This window comes from Tachysurus vachellii, chromosome 25 (assembly GCF_030014155.1).
Source record: "Tachysurus vachellii isolate PV-2020 chromosome 25, HZAU_Pvac_v1, whole genome shotgun sequence".
Lineage (NCBI taxonomy): Eukaryota > Metazoa > Chordata > Actinopteri > Siluriformes > Bagridae > Tachysurus > Tachysurus vachellii.
Window position 1 is genome coordinate 10,651,617 of NC_083484.1, and position 27,824 is coordinate 10,679,440.

The following is a 27,824-nucleotide window of genomic DNA, read 5'->3' on the forward strand; positions in this document are numbered from 1 at the left end:
TCTTCTTGTAGCGTCATGAGTGTAACTATGGCAACGCAGGAACACCCGTAGGCGGTACATTGGAGGAAAGGAAGAACGTGATTGGTTCAATTGATTACGGCTTGTACGTGATTGGTTGTGTTTGTGCGGGACTTTATGACAGGTATGAAGGAGCAGGAACAAAAGGGGCGGCGATGATTCACTTCATAAATATGGCGTCGAGGAAGAAGGCAGGAAACGGCGTCCAGGAAAAGGGTGCAAATGGAAAGCAATTAGCAAAACATAAAGACGGTCCTATAGGTAGGTTTTTTATTCTTGTCCATATTTGAACGCTTGGTGTGATGTTTATGTTATTTAATGTACATGTTCATACAGACAGTAATGTTCATGTTCATACAGACAGTAATGTACATGTTCATACAGACAGTAATGTTCATGTTCATACAGACAGTAATGCACATGTTCATACAGACAGTAATGTACATATTCATACAGACAGTAATGCACATGTTCATACAGACAGTAATGTACATGTTCATACAGACAGTAATGCACATGTTCATACAGACAGTAATGTACATGTTCATACAGACAGTAATGTTCATACAGACAGTAATGCACATGTTCATACAGACAGTAATGCACATGTTCATACAGACAGTAATGTACATATTCATACAGACAGTAATGTACATGTTCATACAGACAGTAATGTTCATACAGACAGTAATGCACATGTTCATACAGACAGTAATGTACATGTTCATACAGACAGTAATGCACATGTTCATACAGACAGTAATGTACATGTTCATACAGACAGTAATGTACATGTTCATACAGACAGTAATGTTCATACAGACAGTAGTGTACATGTTCATACAGACAGTAATGTACATGTTCATACAGACAGTAATGTACATACAGACAGTAATGTACATGTTCATACAGACAGTAATGTACATGTTCATACAGACAGTAATGTACATGTTCATACAGACAGTAATGTACATGTTCATACAGACAGTAATGTTCATACAGACAGTAATGTACATGTTCATACAGACAGTAATGTACATGTTCATACAGACAGTAATGTACATACAGACAGTAATGTACATATTCATACAGACAGTAATGTTCATGTTCATACAGACAGTAATGTACATGTTCATACAGACAGTAATGTACATGTTCATACAGACAGTAATGTACATGTTCATACAGACAGTAATGTACATGTTCATACAGACAGTAATGTACATGTTCATACAGACAGTAATGTGCATGTTCATACAGACAGTAATGTACATGTTCATACAGACAGTAATGCACATGTTCATACAGACAGTAATGTACATGTTCATACAGACAGTAATGCACATGTTCATAGAGACAGTAATGTTCATGTTCATACAGACAGTAATGTACATGTTCATACAGACAGTAATGTACATGTTCATACAGACAGTAATGCACATGTTCATACAGACAGTAATGCACATGTTCATAGAGACAGTAATGTACATGTTCATACAGACAGTAATGCACATGTTCATAGAGACAGTAATGTTCATGTTCATACAGACAGTAATGTACATGTTCATACAGACAGTAATGTACATGTTCATACAGACAGTAATGTTCATACAGACAGTAATGCACATGTTCATAGAGACAGTAATGTTCATGTTCATACAGACAGTAATGTTCATACAGACAGTAATGTTCATACAGACAGTAATGCGCATGTTCATACAGACAGTAATGCGCATGTTCATACAGACAGTAATGTACATGTTCATACAGATAGTAATGTTCATACAGACAGTAATGCACATGTTCATAGAGACAGTAATGTACATGTTCATACAGACAGTAATGTTCATACAGACAGTAATGCACATGTTCATAGAGACAGTAATGTTCATGTTCATACAGACAGTAATGTACATACAGACAGTAATGTACATGTTCATACAGACAGTAATGTACATGTTCATACAGACAGTAATGTTCATACAGACAGTAATGTTCATACAGACAGTAATGTACATGTTCATACAGACAGTAATGTACATGTTCATACAGACAGTAATGCACATGTTCATAGAGACAGTAATGTTCATGTTCATACAGACAGTAATGTTCATACAGACAGTAATGTTCATACAGACAGTAATGTTCATACAGACAGTAATGCGCATGTTCATACAGACAGTAATGCGCATGTTCATACAGACAGTAATGCACATGTTCATACAGACAGTAATGTACATGTTCATACAGACAGTAATGTTCATACAGACAGTAATGCACATGTTCATACAGACAGTAATGTACATGTTCATACAGACAGTAATGTACATGTTCATACAGACAGTAATGTACATGTTCATACAGACAGTAATGCACATGTTCATACAGACAGTAATGTTCATACAGACAGTAATGTACATGTTCATACAGACAGTAATGCACATGTTCATACAGACAGTAATGCACATGTTCATACAGACAGTAATGCACATGTTCATACAGACAGTAATGCACATGTTCATACAGACAGTAATGTACATGTTCATACAGACAGTAATGTACATGTTCATACAGACAGTAATGTACATGTTCATACAGACAGTAATGTTCATACAGACAGTAATGTACATGTTCATACAGACAGTAATGCACATGTACATACAGACAGTAATGCACATGTTCATACAGACAGTAATGTGCATGTTCATACAAACAGTAATGCACATGTTCATACAGACAGTAATGTACATGTTCATACAGACAGTAATGTTCATACAGACAGTAATGTACATGTTCATACAGACAGTAATGTACATGTTCATACAGACAGTAATGCACATGTACATACAGACAGTAATGCACATGTTCATACAGACAGTAATGTGCATGTTCATACAAACAGTAATGCACATGTTCATACAGACAGTAATGTACATGTTCATACAGACAGTAATGTTCATACAGACAGTAATGTACATGTTCATACAGACAGTAATGCACATGTTCATACAGACAGTAATGTTCATACAGACAGTAATGTACATGTTCATACAGACAGTAATGCACATGTTCATACAGACAGTAATGTTCATACAGACAGTAATGCACATGTTCATACAGACAGTAATGCACATGTTCATACAGACAGTAATGTGCATGTTCATACAAACAGTAATGTACATGTTCATACAGACAGTAATGTTCATACAGACAGTAATGCACATGTTCATACAGACAGTAATGTACATACAGACAGTAATGCACATGTTCATACAGACAGTAATGCACATGTTCATACAGACAGTAATGTACATGTTCATACAGACAGTAATGCACATGTTCATACAGACAGTAATGTTCATACAGACAGTAATGTACATGTTCATACAGACAGTAATGTACATGTTCATACAGACAGTAATGCACATGTTCATACAGACAGTAATGCACATGTTCATACAGACAGTAATGCACATGTTCATACAGACAGTAATGCACATGTTCATACAGACAGTAATGTACATGTTCATACAGACAGTAATGCACATGTTCATACAGACAGTAATGTTCATACAGACAGTAATGTGCATGTTCATACAGACAGTAATGTGCATGTTCATACAGACAGTAATGTGCATGTTCATACAGACAGTAATGTACATGTTCATACAGACAGTAATGTTCATACAGACAGTAATGTACATGTTCATACAGACAGTAATGTACATGTTCATACAGACAGTAATGCACATGTTCATACAGACAGTAATGTTCATACAGACAGTAATGTGCATGTTCATACAGACAGTAATGTGCATGTTCATACAGACAGTAATGTACATGTTCATACAGACAGTAATGTTCATACAGACAGTAATGCACATGTTCATACAGACAGTAATGTGCATGTTCATACAGACAGTAATGTGCATGTTCATACAGACAGTAATGTACATGTTCATACAGACAGTAATGCACATGTTCATACAGACAGTAATGCACATGTTCATACAGACAGTAATGTTCATACAGACAGTAATGTGCATGTTCATACAGACAGTAATGTACATGTTCATACAGACAGTAATGTACATGTTCATACAGACAGTAATGTACATGTTCATACAGACAGTAATGCGCATGTTCATACAGACAGTAATGCACATGTTCATACAGACAGTAATGCACATGTTCATACAGACAGTAATGTTCATACAGACAGTAATGTGCATGTTCATACAGACAGTAATGTACATGTTCATACAGACAGTAATGTACATGTTCATACAGACAGTAATGTACATGTTCATACAGACAGTAATGTACATGTTCATACAGACAGTAATGCACATGTTCATACAGACAGTAATGCACATGTTCATACAGACAGTAATGTTCATACAGACAGTAATGTGCATGTTCATACAGACAGTAATGTACATGTTCATACAGACAGTAATGCGCATGTTCATACAGACAGTAATGCACATGTTCATACAGACAGTAATGTACATGTTCATACAGACAGTAATGTTCATACAGACAGTAATGTACATGTTCATACAGACAGTAATGTGTGTTTGTGCGCCTGTGTGTTTATGCGCGTGCGTGTGTGTCTGTGTTTGTGCGTGTGTGTGTGTGTTTGTGCGTGTGTGTGTTTGTGCGTGTGTGTGTTGAATACGTTCTTCATTTGTATGTTATTATAGGCCTAAATATTCTATCAGTATCTGTGACAGAAGTCCGGTCTGTATTTCAGGTCTGTATTATATTAATGTGGCTCATTCTAATATGTCCTTGTTCTAATTCACTGGTCTGGAATGTTACACCAGTAGAAGTCTGATATTAACTGAATTTAAGTTTTAAAGTTATTATTTTAAAGAAATATTTAAAATCAGTGGAGAATGGATTTAATTTAACGGTCATGGAAGGAGTCTCCTGTTTCAGCTCATAAAAAGCTTGTAAAAAGTTTTTTCCTCAAAAGTGTGACTTTTTATATTACTATATAATACTTATATATTACTCGATATTACTCGAGCTGTTCTAACTAACAGCAATTAAAAGGTAGCATCCAGAGTATGTGCCCCTGCTTTCTCACAGCTTCAAGATCCTCGTTCCTGTGCTTATGTCTGTATGGAGTTTAACATGTTCTGCCAGTGTCTATGCTTGTGGTTTCCTTCTGGTTCTCTGGTTTCCTCCCAAGTCCCAAAAGAAAGTCGTAGGTGGTGGACTGACTGCCCTAAATTGTGTGTGTGTGTTTGTACTTTGTACTTTGCCCTGTGATGGCTCGGTGTCAAATCTACGCTGTGTTCCTGGAATTGCCCCCAGACCCTCCACAATCCTGACCAGGAGAAGGAACTTACTGAAGATGAATTAACAAAATGACTGAAGAACATCATCACTGCATTCTATTGCACTGTTGTCCCTTGTTTGTTTTTTTGTTTTTTTCCCACTGATGCAAGTTTGTACATGACACAGAAGATGGCATCATGCTCCTGAATTTACTCATGTTGTTTTTAGTTAAAGAAAAACTGTTTTTCTTAACAGATTTATTACAGAGGATTTGCAGATGAGAGAGTTCTTATTTTCACAAGGCGTCATTAATAAAATATTTTTATGGCTCCTCTGTGATGAACCCATGATTTTCCTGCTATTTTCACCCAAATATTTGCGTCATGTGTCCCGGCAAGAACACGCGCACAAAAACATTTAACACTCCCAAAGGAATACTGACTAACCCTGCTCGCTCTCCCAGTCACTTATGTTTCTATCCCAAAGGTTGTACTGTATAAACAGATATGTTTGTTTTTATTTTGAAACTAGGCTAGTAGGCCATTTTATAACTAGCTTTTGTTGAACATTTTTGATAATTCAAACAACTGTAAATTTAGAATAGTTAAAAAAAAATCAAGCTGGTATCTGAGGTTTATTGTCAGGTTTCATGACAGAGGTTGTGTAGTTTAGGTTGTAATAACAATCATTCCAAGATGTTGGTTTGATGTTTCTGGAGTCTTCGGACATTTATACATACGACGTCTCCTCTGTTTTGTTGCTGCCCCCAGTGCTTGTGACTTAATTCAGTGTCTTGTGCCCTACAGATCTGACTGTATGAGAGGAAATAAACAGTGTTTGCTTCGGTAGCTAATAGTTGATGGCGAGCTGGATCGCAGAATGAACGTTACTGTTGCTTGTACTCATAAGAACTGCTTAAATGTCTTTCACGTCTTTTAAAAGGATTTCATAGACACAAAATCTACTTTGCTGCTGAGCTTAACGATTGCCATAATGGATCGACACAAAATCAGCGTTTATATCCACATGCAGAACAATCGTTTAGCGATCATGTGCTGTTTAGGTTGTGTGTTAAAGCAGAAGTGTTAAAAACATCTCTGAATTTGTGTCCTCTTTTGCAGCATTGTTCAAATTCACCTAGACACCGGAGTCACCTAGAGTCTCTAGGATGGTTCACTGTATCGAGTGTCCGCTATTAATGTCAGCGAACGATGAGAATATTGAGCAAATATTTTGAGCAAATTCAGAATACAGCAGCTGAGGAACATCGTAAACCTTAAGCGCGGACATCCATCCATCCATCCATTTTCTACTGCTTATCCGGGGCCGGGTCGCGGGGGCAGCAGTCTAAGCAGGGACACCCAGACTTCCCTCTCCCCAGACACTTCCTCCAGCTCTTCCTGGGGAATACCGAGGCGTTCCCAGGCCAGCCGAGAGACATAGTCCCTTCAGCGTGTCCTAGGTCTTCCCCGGGGCCTCCTCCCGGTTGGACATGCCCGGAACACCTCCCCAGGGAGGCGTCCAGGAGGCATCCGGAACAGATGCCCGAGCCACCTCAGCTGACTCCTCTCGATGTGGAGGAGCAGCGGCTCTACTCTGAGCTCCTCCCGAGTAACCGAGCTCCTCACCCTGTCTCTAAGGGAGCGCCCAGCCACCCTGCGGAGGAAACTCATTTCGGCTGCCTGTATGCGGGATCTTGTCCTTTCGGTCATGACCCAAAGCTCATGACCATAGGTGAGGGTAGGAACGTAGATCGACTGGTAAATAGAGAGCTTCGCCTTGCGGCTCAGCTCTTTCTTCACCACAACAGACCGGTATATCGACCGCATCACTGCAGAAGATGCACCGATCCGCCTGTCGATCTCCCGCTCCATCCTTCCCTCACTCGTGAACAAGACCCCAAGATACTTAAACTCCTCCACTTGAGGCAGGAGCTCTCCACCAACCTGAAGGGGGCAAGCCACCCTTTTCCGGTTGAGAACCATGGCCTCGGACTTGGAGGTGCTGATTCTCATCCCCGCCGCTTCACACTCGGCTGCAAACCGTCCCAGTGCACGCTGAAGGTCCTGATTTGAGGAAGCCAACAGGACAACATCATCTGCAAAAAGCATAGACGAAATCCTGTGGTCCCCAAACCGGACTCCCTCCGGCCCCCGACTGCGCCTAGAAATCCTGTCCATATAAATAATGAACAGGACCGGTGACAAAGCGCGGACATGTGAATGATAAATACAAAACTCTCAAAACTGCATCAAAGTGTGTCAAAGTAGATCACAATTCATAGGTAAGTCAGCAAGTCCTTGCTAGTGTTGTATTTAATGCGGAAAATTACTCTGATTGATTTGAGTGGAATTTGTAATTAAGCATAATAAACCAAATGGTTAAACCAAAGCCCTGTTGTAGAGTGAAGTTCATATCTGGAAATAACTAATAGAGGGGAACGTTGCTGGGGCGGGTTAGTTTTGTGGATCGAGGTCATTTGGTCTTACCTCTGTGCCATTGTGTGATGACAGTATGTCCTGTTTTATATGGGTAATAAGATAAGAGCTGCTCATGCTTTTGGAATATGTTTGTGTGTGTAAGGGGGAAGAGGGCTTAAATAGAAAAACAGTGACTTACAAAAGGTTACAACAGTGTGTGGATATCCTGATACAGACAGACATGGTCATGTCAAAATACCAACTATTTTCTCTTCCTTAGTCTCCTTTCACACAGTTTTTCTGGCAGCGGTAACACTCTGAGCTTTGCTCTGTTAAAACCATCTGTCAGAAGCACTGCATCGCTGTCATTTTGAGATTCGCACAACAGAAGGACGAGCACTACTTTGCTACAGTAAACTGGTAGGGATGTTGGATTGATGAACTTTTCTGAATGTCTTTTTTTTTTTCTCTCTCCATGTACTTGCAGTCTTCATGTTTTAGGTGCCCAGATGTTCCAGATGTTAGTAGGGGTTACGTTGATCTATAATCTAACCGCACATTATGTTTTTAGGTTTGGATGCTGATGTGATTTTTATCAGACAGTCCGTGTCGAAATTGTTAGTTTAACATAATGACGAATTCTCACATTATAGCCTGGACTTTCTCTAGCTTAAATACACACTAACGAATAATTCATGTTGCAAGACGTCAGGCAGAGTTACGTGAATGTAGAGATGCAGAGTCTTGTTTGTTTACTTCTTACAAGATCCAAATGATATGATTAACCTCAATCCGTTTGAATAATATTCGACACTAATCACAGATTAAAAGTATTAAATAATTTACTAAATAATACCTCAGACTTTGTGATCAACAAGCACATCTTATGCACACCTTTATCTTAAAATAAAGGATGTCTGCTTTTTTTCCCTTATGTATTAAGTATTATATTATTCCTACGAATGATATTACTCATATTAACATGTTCTTTATTGAATAGATAGCTTATTTATTTTCTAAGTTGTTATTGTCAGGCTACTTAGGTCTGAGGTTTAAATCATAGCAAGAAATAAGCTTTCTGCATATTAAGCACATTCACATGCACAAATCCTTAACCAGAAAGCTCATTTCTTGCTAGGATTTAAACCTCAGACTTATTAGCATAACGGCTCTAGACACACTTGCATTTGAACGGCTCTAAACACACACACACACACACACACACACACACACGCTGCATCACGACATAAACACTACACTGAGGCATGAAATCACATGGATAGCTCACATGATACATAGGTGTGTATGTGTTTATTAAATGCATGTGAGACATAAGATAACGATTTGTCTGGTTTACAGTTTTGAGATGATGTGAAATTGATCATTTTATGAACAATAATGCTCCTGCTATTAAATCTGTGGTAAATCTAGTAATGTACTTGAAGCTACAGTGCAAATAATGAATTGTGTTGTCTGATCAACATGAACTGAGTGCTGCTTTGTGTTTGCGATAGTGTTCTCTAAAGCTATGTTTATTTTATCACTGCGAGTCACCGTACTATAACTAGTAATAATGTCCAAATAGCATTGAAATCAGTTTTCTTGCAGAAAACCAAGAAACAAAAAATCAAAAACATTCTGGAGAGAGTTTTAGTGTTTGTGTATAAAATTCAACAGTGTTAACGTTGAACAGTGTTTCACGTCTTCACTCTTATCGCTAGTCTATGTCGCGTCACAGGACACATCACGCCCTCAACTAGTCGCCAACAGACGCCGTCACTCGTGCCGCCGGAGGTCACAAGCCGTCACTGAAAAATGAAATGAATGTCGTTTTGTCGCTGCGAGTCGCAGTATGTGTGAAGTTATTTAACATCAAGTCTCTACCTCTTAACCTGCACCAACAGGCCACAATGCATTTAATATTTATTGTACAAAGCACATACCACCAACAGGTAAACAAACTTAGGAACGTTGTGAAATGATGCGTGTTTTAGTGGCAGGCTTGAAAACAGCATTCATGTCATTCCATCTTTAATAAGTTGTTCAGCTGTTTCATGAAGTCAGGCGAGGTGCCGAGATAGGCAGTGAATATCAGATCTTTGGCAACATGAGTGGGGATAGTAGTTCTGTCTATATATGATTCAATCCATAAAATAGATAAAGTTGGATTTTACATTCACTTTTTTTAGAATTTGACAGACGCCCTTATCCAGAGGGCCTGTTCTCTTTTTTGGCTAATGCGTGGATGTCTGTGAGCTCAGGATTATGGAAGAGCGCAGACAGGGCTTTCCTCCATGGGTGTTACGCTACCCTGTGATGCAGTATGAGCAGCCGATTGTAAAGATGTTGTTGGTTGGCATCATATGTGTCTGAGGAAGCGCATGTTGGCCTTCATCCTCTTTGGCTGGTTGCTGTCATATGCTGTGGCTGAACTGACTGGTGGATGGAAGAAAATGGAGGGAAAATCCCACCAAAAAAATGCTGTCCTGGTCAAGTACGCCTGGTCGAGTCAGGGCAGGATTAGTGCTTCTTTATGTTCTTAAAGAGGTTGGTGTTCAGCCAAGTAAAGACACACAGACCAGGTGAATGCGTCCTGGGATCTTTCTAACTGTCGTATGTTTATCTTCATGGATGCTGGGTTCAGTTTTTGCTTTTGACCTTTGACCTGGTAGAGAGCAGACTTTGATCAATGTCTTGAGGTAGGTGGAGCTGGTCGGTTTTTTTTAATTAGTACGCAGTCTTGGAAATCTGACTCAGGAAGTCGGTAGAGGAAATTCAGCTCTATCTGAGGAAATGTTTTGTCATAGCTTTGTTTAAAAGTTTACCGCTATCTAAATAACACAACAAAAATATGAAGCATGGTCCATAATGTAAAGTCGTATCTAATGTAGGCTGATATTATTGCTATAAAGGTTTATACTTTTTTTTTAAACTCTTAAGAATCTTTCTCTATTTCTTTCTCTCTCTGTCTCTCACTTCCATCTTCTTTCCTGCCTGGTTGTACAGCATAACACGAGTAATCCAGTTAACAGGCTGCCTTTCACAATTAGTGGTCTGGCCAGGACAAGGATATAAACAAACTTGGAGAAGACACAGCGCTGTCCCTTTTTCCTTTCATGTGCTATTTCCTGTCTATGCCATTGTTTGACTTGGCGCATTGTTGTACATTATCATGCTGCAGTTTTTTAATTTTTGGCCATGAATACAATAGAAAGTCTCCTCCAGAAGTATCGGTACAGAAAAAAGCCAAATCTTTTGGTGTTCCACTACAATAAACATGAACAGAGTTGAATGAATATGAGATTGATAGATCAGAATTTTAGCGTTGTGAGATCTGTGAAGAAAAAACCCAAAACAACAGTAAGTGACATCATAGGAAACGTTCACATTACAGGGCTAAAGGTGTCGCAATCCACCATTTGCAGAAAACTTTAAAAAGCATAAACTAAGCTACAAGATACAAACCTGTCATCAGCCATAAGACTCAAAAGATCAGTTTGGAGATCACAAAGAAATACGGAGATCACCCCGGAAAGTTCTGGACCCAAGATTGAACAGTACCGAAGTGATGGGAAGGCCAAAGTGAGGGGAAATAAAGGATCTGTTTGTGTATAGAAACAGAAAAAGTGAATAAAAATGAATTAATTAATTTAAAGTTTAAAATTAAGTTACTATACAGCTCTTACCTCTATCCCTAATGAGCAAGCCGGACGTGACGGTGGCAAGGAAAAACTCCCTGAGATGATATGAGGAAGAAACCTTGAGAGGAACCAGGCTCAGAAGTGAACCTCATCCTCATTTGGGTGACACTGGACAGTAAATAATGTAAATGTAAATAATGTCACTTCTACAACAGTTTATAATTGTGCAACCGAGAGCTCCTGAGGAACTAATGGGTCATCGTGATCTCTGAGTTCACACCAGACTTAACATTAATATTCCTTCCTGCCAAAGTCTTCATGTGATGGAAAAGGCTGGCACTACCTGCCTGCTCTACTACATGTTTTACATGTAAAAAAAACAAATACGCAGCCTTTTACACAACCTTGGGATTTACTGAATATTCCTGTTAAGATTCTGTAATATGTTTAACAGAGCCGGAGTCTTTAGCATGTACAGTGATGGAACTGTCAGAGCATTTGTAGTGTTTCTCTCTGTTAATGAGATGTCTGGAACTATGCTGCTTGGTCCCCTGTACCGTATTGGTACCTGCTGCTGCTGCCGTTGCTTGAATCTGCTGAACGAATCTTTGTTCAGTCTCTGCATTTTTATTTATTCATTTATTTGGTGAATGAAGTGGTTTGATTTCACATCCAATTAACTGGCACACGCAATTATTCATTCTTATGCATTTATTTATTGCCATTTCACACTAAATGCTAAAGTTACCTGTGGTGCCGTTCCTGCGTGTGATCTTCCTAACCGATTACACAATTAGTCTATCGGATCCGTGTACGTTTCACATAGCTCACTGGTATACAGTTTCGTTATTATGCCAATGCCAAAGGTGTCAACGAACAGTTTGGTCTGCGTTGTTGTCTGTAATCATGACAACGGAGACACACCCGTTGGTTCCAGCCAACTATGTGAAATGTACATGCATTAATGGACAAATTTGATTAATCAGTAAATCGGATAAACTATTCATTCAAACTAAAGATGAATTCTGACCTCTTACCTCAGTGTGCGAGTGAGAGAGAGAGAGAGAAAGGACTCAGTTTTAAAGCCATCATCAAATGTTGCCAAGCTATTTTAGGGCATCATAATGGGGCGTTTTTAATAGGGCTATGTGTAAATGGGCATCAAATTTATCTTTTATTTTCTTGTGACTTCCTTGTTGTTATACAGCAAAGGGAAAATCTCATTATTAATAGGTGATTAAAATAACACTTTTTTTTATAATTTTTTTTTTTGTAAAATTCTCTTTCGGAAATGAAAGTTAAATGGGAGCAGTAGAGTGAGTCCAACTCCAAACTATTTGGAAATCATCATTCGACAGTGAGAATGAGTCAGTTTACTAATAGAGAGCCTTCCGAATATAAAAACTGAATGTCCTCAGGGCGGGGCGGGGCAATGCAGGGCGGGGCAGGGCAGGGCGGGGCAATGCAGGGCGGGGCAATGCAGGGCGGGGCAATGCAGGGCGGGGCAATGCAGGGCGGGGCAATGCAGGGCGGGGCAATGCAGGGCGGGGCAATGCAGGGCGGGGCAATGCAGGGCAGGCATTTTTGTCCCAATACTTTTGGCAGGGACTGTATAAAGTAAATAGAATTACTTTATAAAAAGCAAAAACATTGTGAATATAAAATTGTGAGAGAAACAATGTAGAAAGTAGATATTTTTAACTGCTTTTTGATTGTAATAAAATACCAACAAATCCCAGTAAGCCCTTGTAATGTGATTTTCGCCTTCCTCGGTCCCAAAGCCTTTATCACCTGCTGTCCTTGTATAGTTGATATTTATAACCTACACTAAAAGAAAATGTTTCTCATGTTGTTTCTAGCACGTCATACTACTACAGATTTATAATACACTTACATGTTGCATCAGTTTTAGCTTAGGGGCCACATGAGGGTTAAATATTTTGGTGCTATATTTACTTTGCATACCAGGCATTGTACATACAGTTCGTACATACAGTTCAGTACATACAGAACAAGGTGCCCTTGTTTGTTTTAAATGGGTTAAAATAAAACGCGCTTGTGTTTATTTAACTTAGTATCACACTGAAAATATGAGAGACCTTTGAATTGAAATTAATAAATATATATATATATATATATTTAAACAATTTTTACAATTGTTGCCATTACTGCACACAAAATCTGACTGAGGCATGTTCATATTTATATTATTTACCATTAAAAACATCAGTTTTGGGGGACTCTGGGGTATAAATATGAGGTGACTGAGAGACCACATTTCCTTAATCATTCAACATGAGGAAGATTAGAAAATACGCATTAGAAAACATTTAGGCACTGGATATAGAAATATCTACACACGTGAAAGTACACGATGGAGAATTAATTAAGATGTTCAAACTAGCCACAGCTGTAATGAACCTGGAAGAATGCACGTGTATTTATGCCCCAGTGCACAGTGAGGAGGTTGGTTAGAGGAGCAAATATTCATCCAGAAATTACAGCTGGAAAATTGCAGAAGATGCTTGACACCTCCACCTCTCAGCCAGCAAACTAATCCACTAATATAAGTGCCTAGGGTTCATGTGACACTGCTGATGCCTAATCAAATGGATCTTGCCAGGATCTCCAGCAGGACAATGATCCAAAACATATGCTTATGGTTAAAAGTATGTGAAGACCAGATCATCACGTCTAAGTTTTGGGGCCTTCCAACATAACAGTGCCATTGTGCATGAAGTCCTTGAAGTTTGATAAGGTTATTGTGCAGAAATTGAGTGGCCTGAACAGAGACCTGACCTTAACCCCCTTTGGGAGACATCAGTGCATGACCTCACCAGTGCCGTGTGTCTCAATATCCCTGTGGCCGCATTGATCAAATGTAAGAGCGTGGAGGTTATTGTAGCGTCAAAGAGGAGACATGGGAGGTTAAAAAAGCACCAATGAGTGTTCTTGTAAGTTGTCCACAAACGTTTGACCTTTAGAATATTTCTGTATCTACACAAATGATTCAGCTGCAGGCTCAAGCATTTGAAATGGCCATCCTTCTGCCCTAAACCCGACTGAAGACTAGAATTCTCTCATAGTTTCTGTGAGATATTGAGCTAATCAACCAGAAAGACAAGTTTTCATCATTCCCAGTGACCATGTGAAGTAACATACTGATCATGTCTCTTAATCCGGATGCTTTTTATTTATTTTTTATTCCAGTGATGGACACTAAGGCTGTGTTTGCAGCTGTGTATGAGGTGTGTGAGGAGAACGCTGGTTTCTTCGGTGGCACGCATGCAGGAGATGCTCCACAGAGGCTGGTCGACGCTATGTTGACCATTCAGAAACACGCACGCAGCCTCGAGCCAGTTATCTGTGGTTTTGCTGCCATCTACCATCACTTCGACTTTGACCCTCACATCCCTGCTAATGGATACCGCTCACTTGTAAAGGTGTGTGTATGCTTATAAACTACTTTAGCAAACATAGTGGTCGATATCGAGTTAATAACCATGCTGTATGTATAGATTTGACCTAAATTAAACCAGTGGCAAACCTCTACCCAGCATAACCCTGACATAGGTTATAGAGGTGTCTCTGAAGAGGAATGAATGAATGTTTCTTCTATAAATTTGATATCTTTTTGGTTTCCATCAGGTGGTGCGTTGCTGTCTTCTTCACATCATCCACAAAGCACGGCACATTGCATCCAACAGACGGAGCATCTTTTTCCGTGCAGCCCATCATGCTGCAGAGATGGAAGCATACAGCTGTGCTCTGTGCCAGTTGAGGGCTCTGCTCTACCTTGCTCAGAGGCTGCTTCATGACAACAGTCACGGCAACCTCTTCTTCCAAGATGAGAATGGTCTTAGCCAGCTCTTTCTAAAAGAGTACGCCTCCATGCACAAAGGCTGCTTTTACGGCCGCTGTGTTGGGTTCCAGGTGTGTGTGCTCATCTGTGTGTCTGTGTTCATCTGTGTGTGTGTGTGTGTGTGTGTGTGTGTGTTCGTCTGTGTGTGTGAAAGTGACATGACATACGGCCAAGTATGGTGACCCAAACTCAGAATTTGTTCTCTGCGTTTAACCCATCCAAACTGCGCACAGACATACCGAGAACACACACCCGGAGCAGTGGGCAGCCATTTATGCTGCGGCGCCCGGGGAGCAGTTGCGGGAATTCTGTGCCTTGCTCAAGGGGCTGGCCCGAGACTCGAACCCACAACCTTAGGGTTAGGAGTCAAACTCTCTAACCATTAGGCAACAACTTCCCCACGTCTTCGTGTGTGTCCGTCTGTCTTCGTGTCCATCTGTCTTCATGTCCGTCTGTCTTCGTGTTAGTATTTCTGTGTGTCTGTCTGTGTCAGTCTGCCTGTGTGTGTATTCTGAATGTTATCACAGTTTTATTTGATTACTGGTTTTCATGCCCTTCTCTTTGTAAGCACCAAAAAAAAAATCAGCTATATTTTAAGGCTACATTGTAATAGTTTGCAGCTTACACAGACGTGCTGCTTATTTTCACTTTAGTCATACAATTATTTTCTATGTAAGCCATAGTTCTGAGATGAATAAGGCTTTATTTAAACAAAAGGGCTCTTGAAATGTGTTTTATGCATTTTACTTTCCTATCACTGAGTCCTGTTCATTCTTGTATTTCCTCTCTCATTTATCATCTGTTAGTTCACTCCAGCCATTCGGCCGCACTTGCAGAGTATTACTATAGGCTTGGTTGCGTTCGGTGATAACTACAAGAGGTATCATTCCGGCATAGGTAAGAAACTTCACTAACCTTTCCCACCTTTTATGAGACTAATTTCTATGTGCACTTTAGTGTGTGAGCTGACACAAAATTGCGTTAATTATGTTTATTTAAAATCACAAAAATACCCATAATTATGCATTAAATTGAAGAAAGTTCAGCCTTGAAAGGGGTCTAACGTTTGTATCTTGTGCTCAATTCTGCACCCTAGTGGAAACAGAAGCTAGTACATCATATGGTGAGTCGATGCTCGCTCTTTATAGCCTTGAAGAGAGAGTTTGAGACACCTTTGTTTTAGTCTTTGTTTCCATGCTTCTTAATAGCTTAGATACAATCTTCTAGCTTTGGCTAAAAAGCTTATAGGGCTGTACAAAATGCTAAGCTGGGGTCAACAACATGGAAAAATATTTCAAGACAAAAGCAGAATGTTAAAGAGAAATAGAGAGTTTAAAACAAAGAACTTTGAATTGTCTTATTTACAGCCATGAACTAATTACTAACGTTAAGTATTAAAGTGTCGTCACAATTCATTCCTGTCAGCTGCTTTTCCAGACCTTTATAAAAAAAGGAATTAACTGGGCTTTAGCCAATTTTAGATCATACTGTAGAGTGTGACTTTATAAAACTTCTTGCACCAACCAAATGTGACCCAGTCTTTTTTTCTAAATGCCTCTGGGACTGAAGCAGCCCTTACTTGTACATCATGTAACACTGAGACTTATTCATATGCTTGTAAATCCCAGAAGTCACAAGTAAACAAAAGAAATAGTTCAACTGAAGTTTCACTCTCATTATTTGGTTAAGACTCCTGAAAGCACCATAATGGGGTGTTGATGTTGCATTTCTGAAATTTGATTCAGTTTTCTCATCAAATAAACGTGTAAATACTAAACCTCATCTTTCTGAGATCTGCTGTGAGCTGGTGTTTTAGATGTCTTCCGGGCAATCAGCTATTCCGGGTGACGGATAGCAAGTGTCTGAATTATTTATTATCTTGTTTGTATGCAAATGGAATATCCCTGAGATACTAGATGAGACCTGTCAGAGTAGATTAGTAGACCGTACAATACAGAGCACAAACTCTCCACTGAACGATTCCACATTTTATTCACAGTTTTTCGGCTGTAAAACACAAACTCTCAACTGCTACTAATGGTGCTACCATTGTCTGGCTTCACTGCCACCAAAGTTCATTCACTGCAGTCCTGTTAGCTTGGAATCACTGCGGGGTTTGTCAGTCTTCTGTCAAAGGCTGACTTCCTCATGATCTATAGAAGGCACATTCCTGTCTTACATAAGGCCTACAGTATGACACCCGTCCTGCTTCCTGATGAGAAGTCTGAAGCCTTTTCCTACTCTTACCCAACCATTCACTCACTTGAGAGGAACCAGGACCAAAAGTTCCCCATCCTGATTTGGTTGACGCCAGATAGTGTGATGACAAATAAGTTTCCTTCTGTAACCATGTACTTTGTCGTCAAAAGTGCAATTATATAACCATAAAATCTATTCTAGTTTTAACCTGAAGTCTGTCTTGTTGAAGTTCTCAGCTGTTCAATAATGGACACCTGAACTGTTTGTGGCTATTGCAATCCAAAGCCATTTCCATGGTTTCTAAGTGCTATCCAAAACAATCCCATGTATCTCCAGACTGTCCAAGTGGAGCCATCCTCAGCAGCAGCAAGTGTTTTTTTTAAGTGACAAGAATTTGTACCAGAAGTAGAGAGCAGAATGGGTCAGGATCATTGGTATGACATGAGTAGTGAGAAAGAGAGAGATCATTATGCATGCCTATCACATAATGACAACGTTCATTGTTTGCAGAGTGAAATCATAGACTCAAGTCTAGCTATGACATAATGAGTAAAAGAGAGAGACAGACATGAGCACCCTATAGGACATAAAGTGGCCAGCCATTCCATATCAACAAACCTGAGGGAAACAATCAATCAAACATCCCAGTTCACCTAAACATCTAGAATTGGTTGCAAACACTGCAAAGCTACTGTGTAGGTATATAATCTACCAAGTCTGCCAGGTAAAATTCCCAAATAGATTCATACTGTCATTTGTCATCTCGACTAATCATTATACTTCCACATCCCACACAAGGTTCCTCTGCTGTAGCCTGGAGATTAATAGTAAATAAGATTTAATGGTGTTCTAAATATAAACACAATCGATCTGCATCCTGAAGTGAAATGGAAGATTCCGTTTTCAAGTAAAATGGAAGGAAGGTTTGTTGCATGTCAACATAACTTTTCACTAATCTCAGATTGATTACACTAGTTTATTCAAGATAATAGCTAAGATATAGGATACAGATATGACACATACCAAATATAACATCTACTGCGTTAAATTTTGGACATTGGTCATTCTTTGTTTGTTGAGCAACCCTGCATTCACATAAGGGAAGAGTGTGGAATGGTGGCAAAAAGTTTTTATGTGATCTCATAATGCCCAAGTGTAGAAGTAACCACATTGCAGAGCAAATGTTTAGATTTATTGACTACCCAGACAATAGGGCTTTTATAGTATTGTACAGGACTTACAAATTTCATTAGTATTCCCACTTTGGGAGACAAATTTTTAGCCAGAAGCACAGTTGTTTCTCGGAGGCATTTGTAGGCATCCACTTGTGAACTTGGCTTCTTTTTCTTCCTTTGACACTTTGAAGCAGTTCTTACAACCTGGTTATGATCCACCAGCGTAAATAATTGGAATGTTTCCCTCGGCCTTGTGGAGAAAAACAGTGGGCCTAAAACAGAACCTTGTGTTATCTTGACCAGGTTAACACATGATGATTTTATGTGTTACCCTACCACACACTATTGAATAGTTGAATAATTGTATGAAGGTGTACAGGTGTTCCTAAGAACAAGATAAGATAGCTGGTGAGAGTATAAAGAATAAATGGTTATTACATGTATTGTATAATATAGACCGACTCCTAAACTACTTCTGTTTTGTTCTCTATTTTTTCTGCACTCTTTGCTTCAGAATGCTAGGTGATGTAGTATTTTAATGATAACATACAGTATATAATTCTCGAAAGAATAAATCCAACTGGATTTAAGCATTAAAAAAATATTTTAAAGCTCATCTTCAATGCTGAAGAGCACTCACTGGGAATTTCAAGTTTAACTGGGTCTTTTTTTCAGGGGAGTTTAAACAAAGCTTTTGGTCAAATTGGTTGGAATTATAGTTGCCCTATTTTTCTTTTTCCGAGATGAACAGGAGCGCAAGCCTGGATTATAAAAACAGAAAAAAGATATGCAAAGCTTTGCAGAAAAAAGACTGCTTAGTTGTTTTTCTGATGTAGTGACTATATCTTCTGTTTATCTGCTAAATTTAAAGGTCCATAGAGATAATGAGACTGCTATAATTAAATGATAATGAGTTCCATGAGAGTGCCAGTGCACATCACTAATAAAAGGGGGCGTCACTACACTAACAAAAATGAAATTGAATAGCACTGAAATAATTAAGTACAATATTCTGAAGCCCTTTTTTTGTTTTTGAGTGTAAAGCCTCTGCTTTGCCACATGGATTGCTCTTTATCTGACTGTCCTATTCGGTACTTGTTTTATTGGTGGTACATTTGTATTATAGGGGTTTCAGAAGGCAGGCTATAATGTAATTCATTCATTTTGTTGTTAATTCTCTCAGGTCTTGCTGCTAGTTCCTTATTCACCTCTGGAAAGTATGCCCTCGATCCGGAGCTGAGGGGCCTGGAGTATGAGCGAATCACTCAGAACTTGGACGTTCATTTCTGGAAGACATTCTGGAATATCACTGAAAGCGAAGTTTTGGCAGTCAGTATAAATTTTTATATTTCACCTCATGCACCTGTTAAGTGAATAAACTTGTATGAAATCGTGACAGTTTACCGCATGGAACAAGCTGGTGGTTGAGTATTTATCTTTTGATTTCCCACTAGGGCTTGGCAAGTATGACTTCTACTCAGGTGAAGGTGAATCGCACCCTCTCTGTGCCACCTGATTGCTTCGATCTACCCTTAGTGGACGATCCCACACATACCGTAACAATCTCTGCTCCGATTGCCCATATCGGCCCTGGCCCAGTTCAGATGAGACTTATCTCCAGTGAGCTGAGAGAAGGACAGGTAATGTAGCTCATGTTCATCTCACATACACACAGTTAGTCTCTGGCAAAGCAGAGAAACACCGATATGTGGCAAGTCTGGATGCTCTATTTTGTATGTAGGTCTAATTTCCTATTACCTTAAGTGCTTTTCTTCCTCTAAAGGACAATGAGAAGCTATCAGCAATATCCCGTTCCGATGGTGGCTCAATCTCTCTGTCTCTGAGTCTAAAGATTAAGAAGAGCCCTCCCTCTCCTTGGCTGGTGGTACATTACCATGGAGGAGGTTTTGTTGCACAGACTTCTAAATCACACGAGGTACACTACTCTCCTGTGCTGACACAGCTTTGCATGTTGGTATTCGTCGATATTCAGCATGTTTAACACTCATGAGTCTCCAGTCCCTCATGCGTAGCACTGACAGCGAGTTAAAATACTCCACCATTTTTACAGCATGTATAAACCGCTGCATGGTCTCCAGCTCAGTTTCAGGGTCTTGGCAATCTTCTTGTAGCCTACGCCATCTTTATGTAGAGCAACAATTCTTTTTTCAGATCCTTAGAGAGTTCTTTGCCATGAGGTGTAATGTTGGACTTCCAGTGACCAGCATGAGAGAGTGAGAGCAATAACACCAAATTTAACACACCTGCTCCCCATTCACACCTGAGACCTTGTAACACTGAGTCACATGACACCGTAGAGAGAAAATGGCTAATTGGGCATAATTTGGACATTTTCACTTAGGGGTTTTCTCACTTTTGTAGCCAGCGATTTAAACATTAATGGCTGTGTGTTGAGTTATTTTGAGTTGACATCAAATTTACACCATTATTATGTTGGCTTGTAGAAGCCAACATTCTGTTTTCCTATTTAAGCTTAGACAAATATTTATCAAGAGTAACTCCTCCTAGGGCTTTCAAGCCACATGCACTAAATTCGGATATGTTGTAGACCCTGGTCTGACGTTTGTTGCTCTTAATTTTTTAAGCGATCCGAGTTCCAATACTTCCGGGACCGGGTCTCAAATGGCCTTTTTTCCCATAGACTCCCATTATAAATTTTGGAGGTTTATGACTCGGCAAGCTTTCAAACTATCTACACCAAACTCATCCAGCTCCTTTAGGGTGATACTCTGAACAAAGTTTTAAATTGGTGTACCGACAGGTCTTTCGGTTGTTCCGCAGCCCCTCCCCCAAAATATGCAAAATCAAAAAACTTTTTACAACATGGACATGTGACATATCAAAACACTCAGAACAATGAGGGGAACTTACTCACGGGTATTCTGATGATGTCACGTGAAAATATGAGTATTCGGATGACGTCACATGGGATTCGGATGACGTCACAAGCTCGTCTCCACTCCAAATGTTTTGGCACCCTAGCTTTCTGTCCACTTGCCTCCAAACGAAAAACTGATCCTTATGTCCACTCGCCTCCAAAAACCACCAGCCTTTGCGAATACTTGCTTTGTCAAAGCCAACATCAAAGTTTGTCGTGACAAACTTTACAAATCTAGTTACCATTACAAGCTCACTACTTTACATTGTAGCTAAGTGTCATTTCTTCAGTGTTGTCACATGAAAAGATATAATAAAATATTTACAAAAATCTGATTGGTGTTCTCATTTCTTTGAGATACTGTATGTGATCCCAGGACAACAAATCTCCTGGTCAAAACCTTGGCCAAACACTTCCTGATTATTTGTCAGCACACATCTGCTACATTAGATATTTACTTTAAAGGACATGATTATTATATGCTTATTAATATATTTAATACTTGTTTTGTATTAATATATTTAACTAACTACCTCCACCATACATTGTTACAATACATCAGTTACCAACTGTTAAGCCTATTGCATTAGGTTTCCTGGCACTCAAACATGAGATTTGGTCAACACTTTAAATAATAAATGAATAATTGGTACATACATTAGATGTAAAGACTAATTATATACTAATTGTGACATTTTTCTCCTACCTCCAGCCATACCTCAAATGTTGGTCTCAGGAACTGAATGCTCCAATCCTGTCAGTAGACTATTCCCTTGCCCCTGAAGCCCCGTTTCCACGTGCACTGGAGGAGTGTTTCTTTGCATACTGCTGGGCTATCAAAAACCATAACATTTTGGGTAAGTCAAGACTCCTTGTTTATGGGTGCAATTGCTATTGCTGACATCGTTCTTTGGGCAAATTGGTGTGATGAGCATATCCTGACTGTTTGTGTACTCCATTTGGAGAAGTTTACCTCTCTCTCACACTGGCTGTTTTAAAATATTTAGGCTGGACAGGCGAGCGAGTGTGTTTGGCTGGTGATAGTGCAGGGGGTAACCTGTGCATCACTGTGTCAATGATGGCTTTGGCACATCGAGTACGCTTGCCGGATGGTATCATGACTGCATACCCTGCCTTCATGCTCACCACCTGTGCCTCACCTTCGCGTCTGCTCACCCTTATGGATCCTCTCCTTCCCCTAAGTGTACTATCCCGTTGCCTCAATGCTTATGCAGGTCAGCAACAAAGAAATATTCCAAATTAGAAATAGTTTATTATTCAGAAAAATTACACAGCCGTAGTTCTGAATGTTTTTAGTTTTGCCTGGTGGGATTATATCTGTTCAATATGTCCTTTTTTTTGTCTTTGATTGATTCCGCATTGCTTCATTATGGATTCATGTATTTGTATGTAGGTTTGGATCCTCAGGAGGAGGAACAGGTAGAGAAGGTGACTGCTCTGGGGACGGTAAGGAAGGACACTGCCCAATTATTAAAAGGCTTCAGACAGGGTGCGTCAAACTGGATCCACTCACTCCTGGACCACAGCAAAGCAAGTGCAGGTGTGTGTGTGTGTGTTTCAATACTGCTTTTCAGTTGCTAGTGCATTTATTTCAATAAGTACAAAAGATAATGCTTTGGTTTTGTAAATAGGAGGCTAAATAATAATTCAGTACAAACTCAATTCAAGCCTGCTTTAATGTACAGTAGTAAATGCAAAAATAATTCATGTCTGTCCCAGTCTAAATACTGCTGCTTTATTATAATATTGTTACTCTATAATTATTCTACCTGCTTTGTTCATTACTTAATCTGGTATCCTTTTACTCCAAATATGATAGAGTACACTAGAGCAAGGATATGATTTTTGTGCTTTGAGAATAATAACCTATCATTAGTGAAGCCTGATCGTAATAATGACTATGTATATTATCCACTTTAATAGCAATGCATAAAATGATGCAGCTTCAAGTCAAGGGCTTTAGTGTTAATGTTTATATCAGTTGTCATAACAGGGAAAGATTGTAGTTTCATTTGCTTTAACCATGCCTTAGTTGTTGTCAAATGGGCCACTCAAATAACCCATCTTTAAGACCATGCTGAGCAGAAAACCACCTCAACCCAGTGAACATACTGTACCAAAGGTTGAGGTGAATTAGCTAAACAGCAGAAAAAACACATCAGGTTCCACTCACATCAGCCCAGAACAGGAATCTGAGGTTACAGTGGTCACAGACCAGCTAAACTAAACAGTTGAAGGCATTTTCTCCAGTCTTTAACAGTACACTTTCTTTTCATGATGTATGGAATCATTTCAATAATCGGTTCATTTCATAAGTCTGAAATATTGCTCCATAAACATGGACAGCATGGACACTGTCAACTTTCTCTACTAAAAACATTCTTTCTCTTATTAAAAACATCCGTTTAGAGAGATAAATGCTTTGCCATCTACGGGACAAGATACTGAAGCTGTGCTAACTTTATTGTCTCTCCGATGACTCTACCATTTTTTTTTTTCTTTTTTTAGAGACTGTGAGGAACAGTGTTTCTGAGGGGGCTCTAAGTTCTACCCAGCCTGACCCTCTGGTTCCAGGAACATCCTCTGAGTTCTCAGTGAAAAAAGAATCTCTGAAAAGCCAGACGTGTGAGGGTCTGGTCAATCACACTGCCAGCAAATCTACCAGCAGCAAGCACAACAGCACCAGCTCTACTGCCAACCACAGTGCCAACCTCATGCTTCACTATCATCCTATCCTCAACACCACAGCAATCCTAGAAAGCAAGGTATGGAAGGAGCCATTACATAGTTTTGTAGTCAGTCTTTCTCCTATGCTCACTCCTATGCTCTTCTCTCTCCCTCCTCTCTCCCTCTCCCACTACTTTATTTTAATTCTAGCCAGAGGATATAAGTATACTTTTCTCCAAAGAAGCAGACCCCTTCGTGTCGAGTTCAATCTTATCCGTGGCAGTACCTCCCCCTGACGGGGAAGAACACTCTGAGAACTCACAAGGGTTTCCTGGAGACTTTGAGCCCTTGCGCTCAGAGCAGCTTGCCAAAATGAATGTAGATTCCTCCCCTATCTTCAGAAATCCATTCATGTCTCCTCTCCTGGCTCCAGACCACATGTTGAAGGGACTGCCCCCTGTTCATATAGTGGTAAGAGATACTGTTGCTGCCAGATTTTGTGGTTTCCTGCCTAGATTTATTATTATTTTTATTAAATGCCTAAAAGAATTCCAATATTCAGAATATCCAATTCCGGTTGGAATATTTTAGCTGGAATTTTAAGGATACTAAGTGTGTTTTTAATAACCTACTGTATTATGAACTAGCTGAGGTTATGGAATACTGACATTGCTGGTATTTACACCTCTGAGTTGTTGCTCTATTATTTCTAGTTTAGGTCTCGCCCACTTGAGGTCTAAATCCAGATATAGATATTTGAAGCAATAAATACACAGATAGTGATATTGTGTTAAAAAGTATGCATCTGATTCTGACCTCTGATCACATCTAGGCCTGTGCTCTGGACCCCATGTTAGACGACTCTGTAATGTTTGCCAGACGGCTACGGAACATTCAGCAGCCTGTGACTTTGTGTGTAGTGGACGACCTCCCACATGGCTTCCTCAGCCTGTCACAGCTCTCTAAGGAAACCTATGAGGCCTCTATTGTCTGTATGGAGAGGATCAAAGATGTCTTCATTATGAAAGACCAACCTCCAGAGATAAATAAACACCGCAAACTGGAAAGGACAGACCACTGTGCTTCAGGTGCTTCTAAAAAATTATTTCAAATGACCACTAGTGAGGATGGAAGAGAAGGTGTAGTTTGACAGGTAGGGAGCGGTGTAGTGTCCAACAAAGATGAAGCTTTGAGGTGAGATTTGAAGGACAAATTGTTTCATTAAAAAAGGAAGGTTTTTAAATAAAAGGAATTTACAAGGACTCACTGGAACCACTGTGCAATGAACCAGATGAACAGGAATTAGTAAGATGCCGCATTAACGTCTCACAGAAGGTGTGTCATATGTACGTCAGTATTTGAGTCAATAAATAGCCATGAGAGGGGACGCTACTGTTTTTGGGTTAGAAACGACTGTGCATGTGCACTTGCACTTTTCTAGCACACAACTTTAACAAAACATTGCCACTTTGCCTCTGCACTGTATTGCTTTTGTTGAGATTCTGATTATGAATCATACAAATACCAGCATGGAAACAAATGCTTCCTGTCGTGTCTAGGCGTGAAGCTGTATCCTTGAAACGTTATATCAGAATTTCTGAAACGCACATTATTTGTTTATGCCATAGGCAAGCTTTAGGGAGTCAAATCATACCAAGTTCCTATTTGTAGTACTGTATATACAGTCGTATGCAAAAGTTTAGGAACCCCTGACAATTTCCATGATTTTCATTTATAAATATTTGGGTGTTTGGATCAACAATTTCATTTTGATCTATTAACTGAAGGACACAGTAATATTTCAGTAGTGAAAGGAGGTTTATTGGATTAACAGAAAATGTGCAATATGCATCAAAATGAAATTAGACAGGTGCATAAATTTCCCCTGGAAATTGTCAGGGGTTCCATAAACTTTTGCATACGACTGTATATGTGTGTATGTATGTGTGTGTGTGTGTATATATATATATATATATATATATGTATGTATATATGTGTATGTATGTATGCATTATGTTGTGTGAAAGTGGTAGTTCTGCTGACTGTCGAAAGTGGAAAAAGTGAAATTTTGACTACATGTCTTTTCAGTGTGAATTTGTGTATAGATAGCTCCAGGCTTAAGGTTCTGTGCAAGTGATCAGAAGGCACAACATTCGATACCCAAGCTTTCAGATAATCACTTTTGGGGCCTTAATCCTGAACATCTCAGCTCCAGGCTTGCATAGTGTCTCAGTTGTGAGTCAGTTTGTGTAAAAGTGCCTGCTAAATGAATACAAGTATATTGTTTATTACGTGTTAAGTACTTTAGATTTATTACATGGTATATTAAGTATTTTAAGTATTTTTTGTAAGTGTTAATTGGGGAAAGTTTATTGTTACTTCTGAGGTTGATTAATCGTGCATAATGTCTTGTTTAATTAAATATGAATTCATCAGCATTAAAGGACTGCTGGGCTTCATATACGGGAAGCTTGGACCTATTTAGAATTATAATATACACAACATCATCCACTTGCACACTTTAGCCTAGCCATTGCTAGTGGAATTCTATTAAAATACATGAGGAAATGTTTTTGCACTTTTTTTTAATCTTTAATCTTTTTGCTTGTCTTAGTTACTGCTATCACTACCTTTTTGCTTGCTTCTGAAACGTTCTGCACACTGACCCATTTCTATACCCCAGGAGGTATTTTAGGGAACATCCTTCAATAACCTTGAACCAATTGGGCAACACATTTAGCAGGAGTCAGGCTTTGCTCCCTCGGCAGATTTTCATTTGAGAAAACGTCGTTTGACTCAACCAGACCTAGATTTCTTTCCTCCCAGTTAATATATAACAAATTATAGCAAATTCTACAATTTTTAGGGATGGACAATTATTCGTTAGCCCACTGTGCAGGTCAAATAAGTTCACCCCAAAGTATGCCAAACTAGAAACAGAGACTATTCACATATTACTCTGCATTCATGCATATATCTATTTTTTGCAACGCTGTGCAACAGTTTTGAACTGCAGCATTTGTATGTTTGCTTGGATTTGTCACTAAATCCGTTTCTAAATGCCTGCATGTTGCCGACTGGTAAAGTTTATCTCTATTCTGTACAAGTTCGTATTTTCAACTAATAATGATGATAATTCTGTTGATAACCAGAATGCATCTGTGGCTGATGTGTACAGTGCAGCAGGTGTGTAGGGAATCGTGCCTGTTAGTAGTGTGTCACTCTGCCGGTTTTACCTTTAAATCAGTGCTTTGTAAAATTCATTAGAGTTGAGTGAAAAGGGGAAAAAAGAGACTGCAAACCCCTTTCTAACGATTCAGCGGTGTCTTATCCATAGGAGCAAGTCAGCCAAAATACCCCCTTATACATTAATCATAGCTAAATGCAAATCTTAGTAAATTTCTTATTTACCTACAAATAGTATGAATAAAAACCAATAACCTGCTTGCCCCAGACACACAAGCTACTGATTAGTCCTCTCCTGACCTAAAAGGTAGCTCTAAAAGTCTTTCTGATTCTTCTCCTTCTACTATTATGCTTATTTCTATGAGACAAAACATCAAAACCATCTATTAGACTACTTCATCTGCAAAAGTATTGCAAAGTGACATTAATACTGTATTCAGTTGCGAT

At 39.3% G+C, this 27,824-nt stretch overlaps 1 protein-coding gene across 2 annotated transcripts; it reads left to right on the plus strand.

Moving 5' to 3' along the window:
* Positions 1 to 173: 173 nt before the first annotated feature.
* On the plus strand, positions 174 to 26,763 carry lipeb (lipase, hormone-sensitive b). Of its 2 annotated transcripts, none has more exons than XM_060861787.1 (13): positions 174 to 279; positions 14,579 to 14,811; positions 15,017 to 15,301; positions 16,037 to 16,127; positions 19,788 to 19,933; positions 20,059 to 20,244; positions 20,388 to 20,540; positions 22,216 to 22,360; positions 22,511 to 22,738; positions 22,918 to 23,064; positions 24,033 to 24,289; positions 24,402 to 24,662; positions 25,024 to 26,763. In XM_060861787.1, exons 1-13 carry the CDS (start codon positions 174 to 176, stop codon positions 25,339 to 25,341), a joined length of 2,556 nt encoding a protein of 851 aa, XP_060717770.1. In that variant the 3' UTR covers positions 25,342 to 26,763. The 2 variants fall into 2 exon arrangements, with proteins under 2 accessions (XP_060717770.1, XP_060717771.1); XM_060861788.1 differs by lacking the exon at positions 174 to 279 and adding an exon at positions 7,978 to 8,147.
* Positions 26,764 to 27,824: the final 1,061 nt, after the last annotated feature.

Excerpts from the sequence above, each read along its gene's own strand:
- lipeb (XM_060861787.1), top strand. The coding sequence starts at position 174 with ATGATTCACTTCATAAATATGGCGTCGAGGAAGAAGGCAGGAAACGGC. Across the intron at positions 22,739-22,917 it reads TTGCCTCAATGCTTATGCAG|GTTTGGATCCTCAGGAGGAG; the intron begins GTCAGCAACAAA and ends ATTTGTATGTAG. Across the intron at positions 24,290-24,401 it reads CAGCAATCCTAGAAAGCAAG|CCAGAGGATATAAGTATACT; the intron begins GTATGGAAGGAG and ends TTTTAATTCTAG.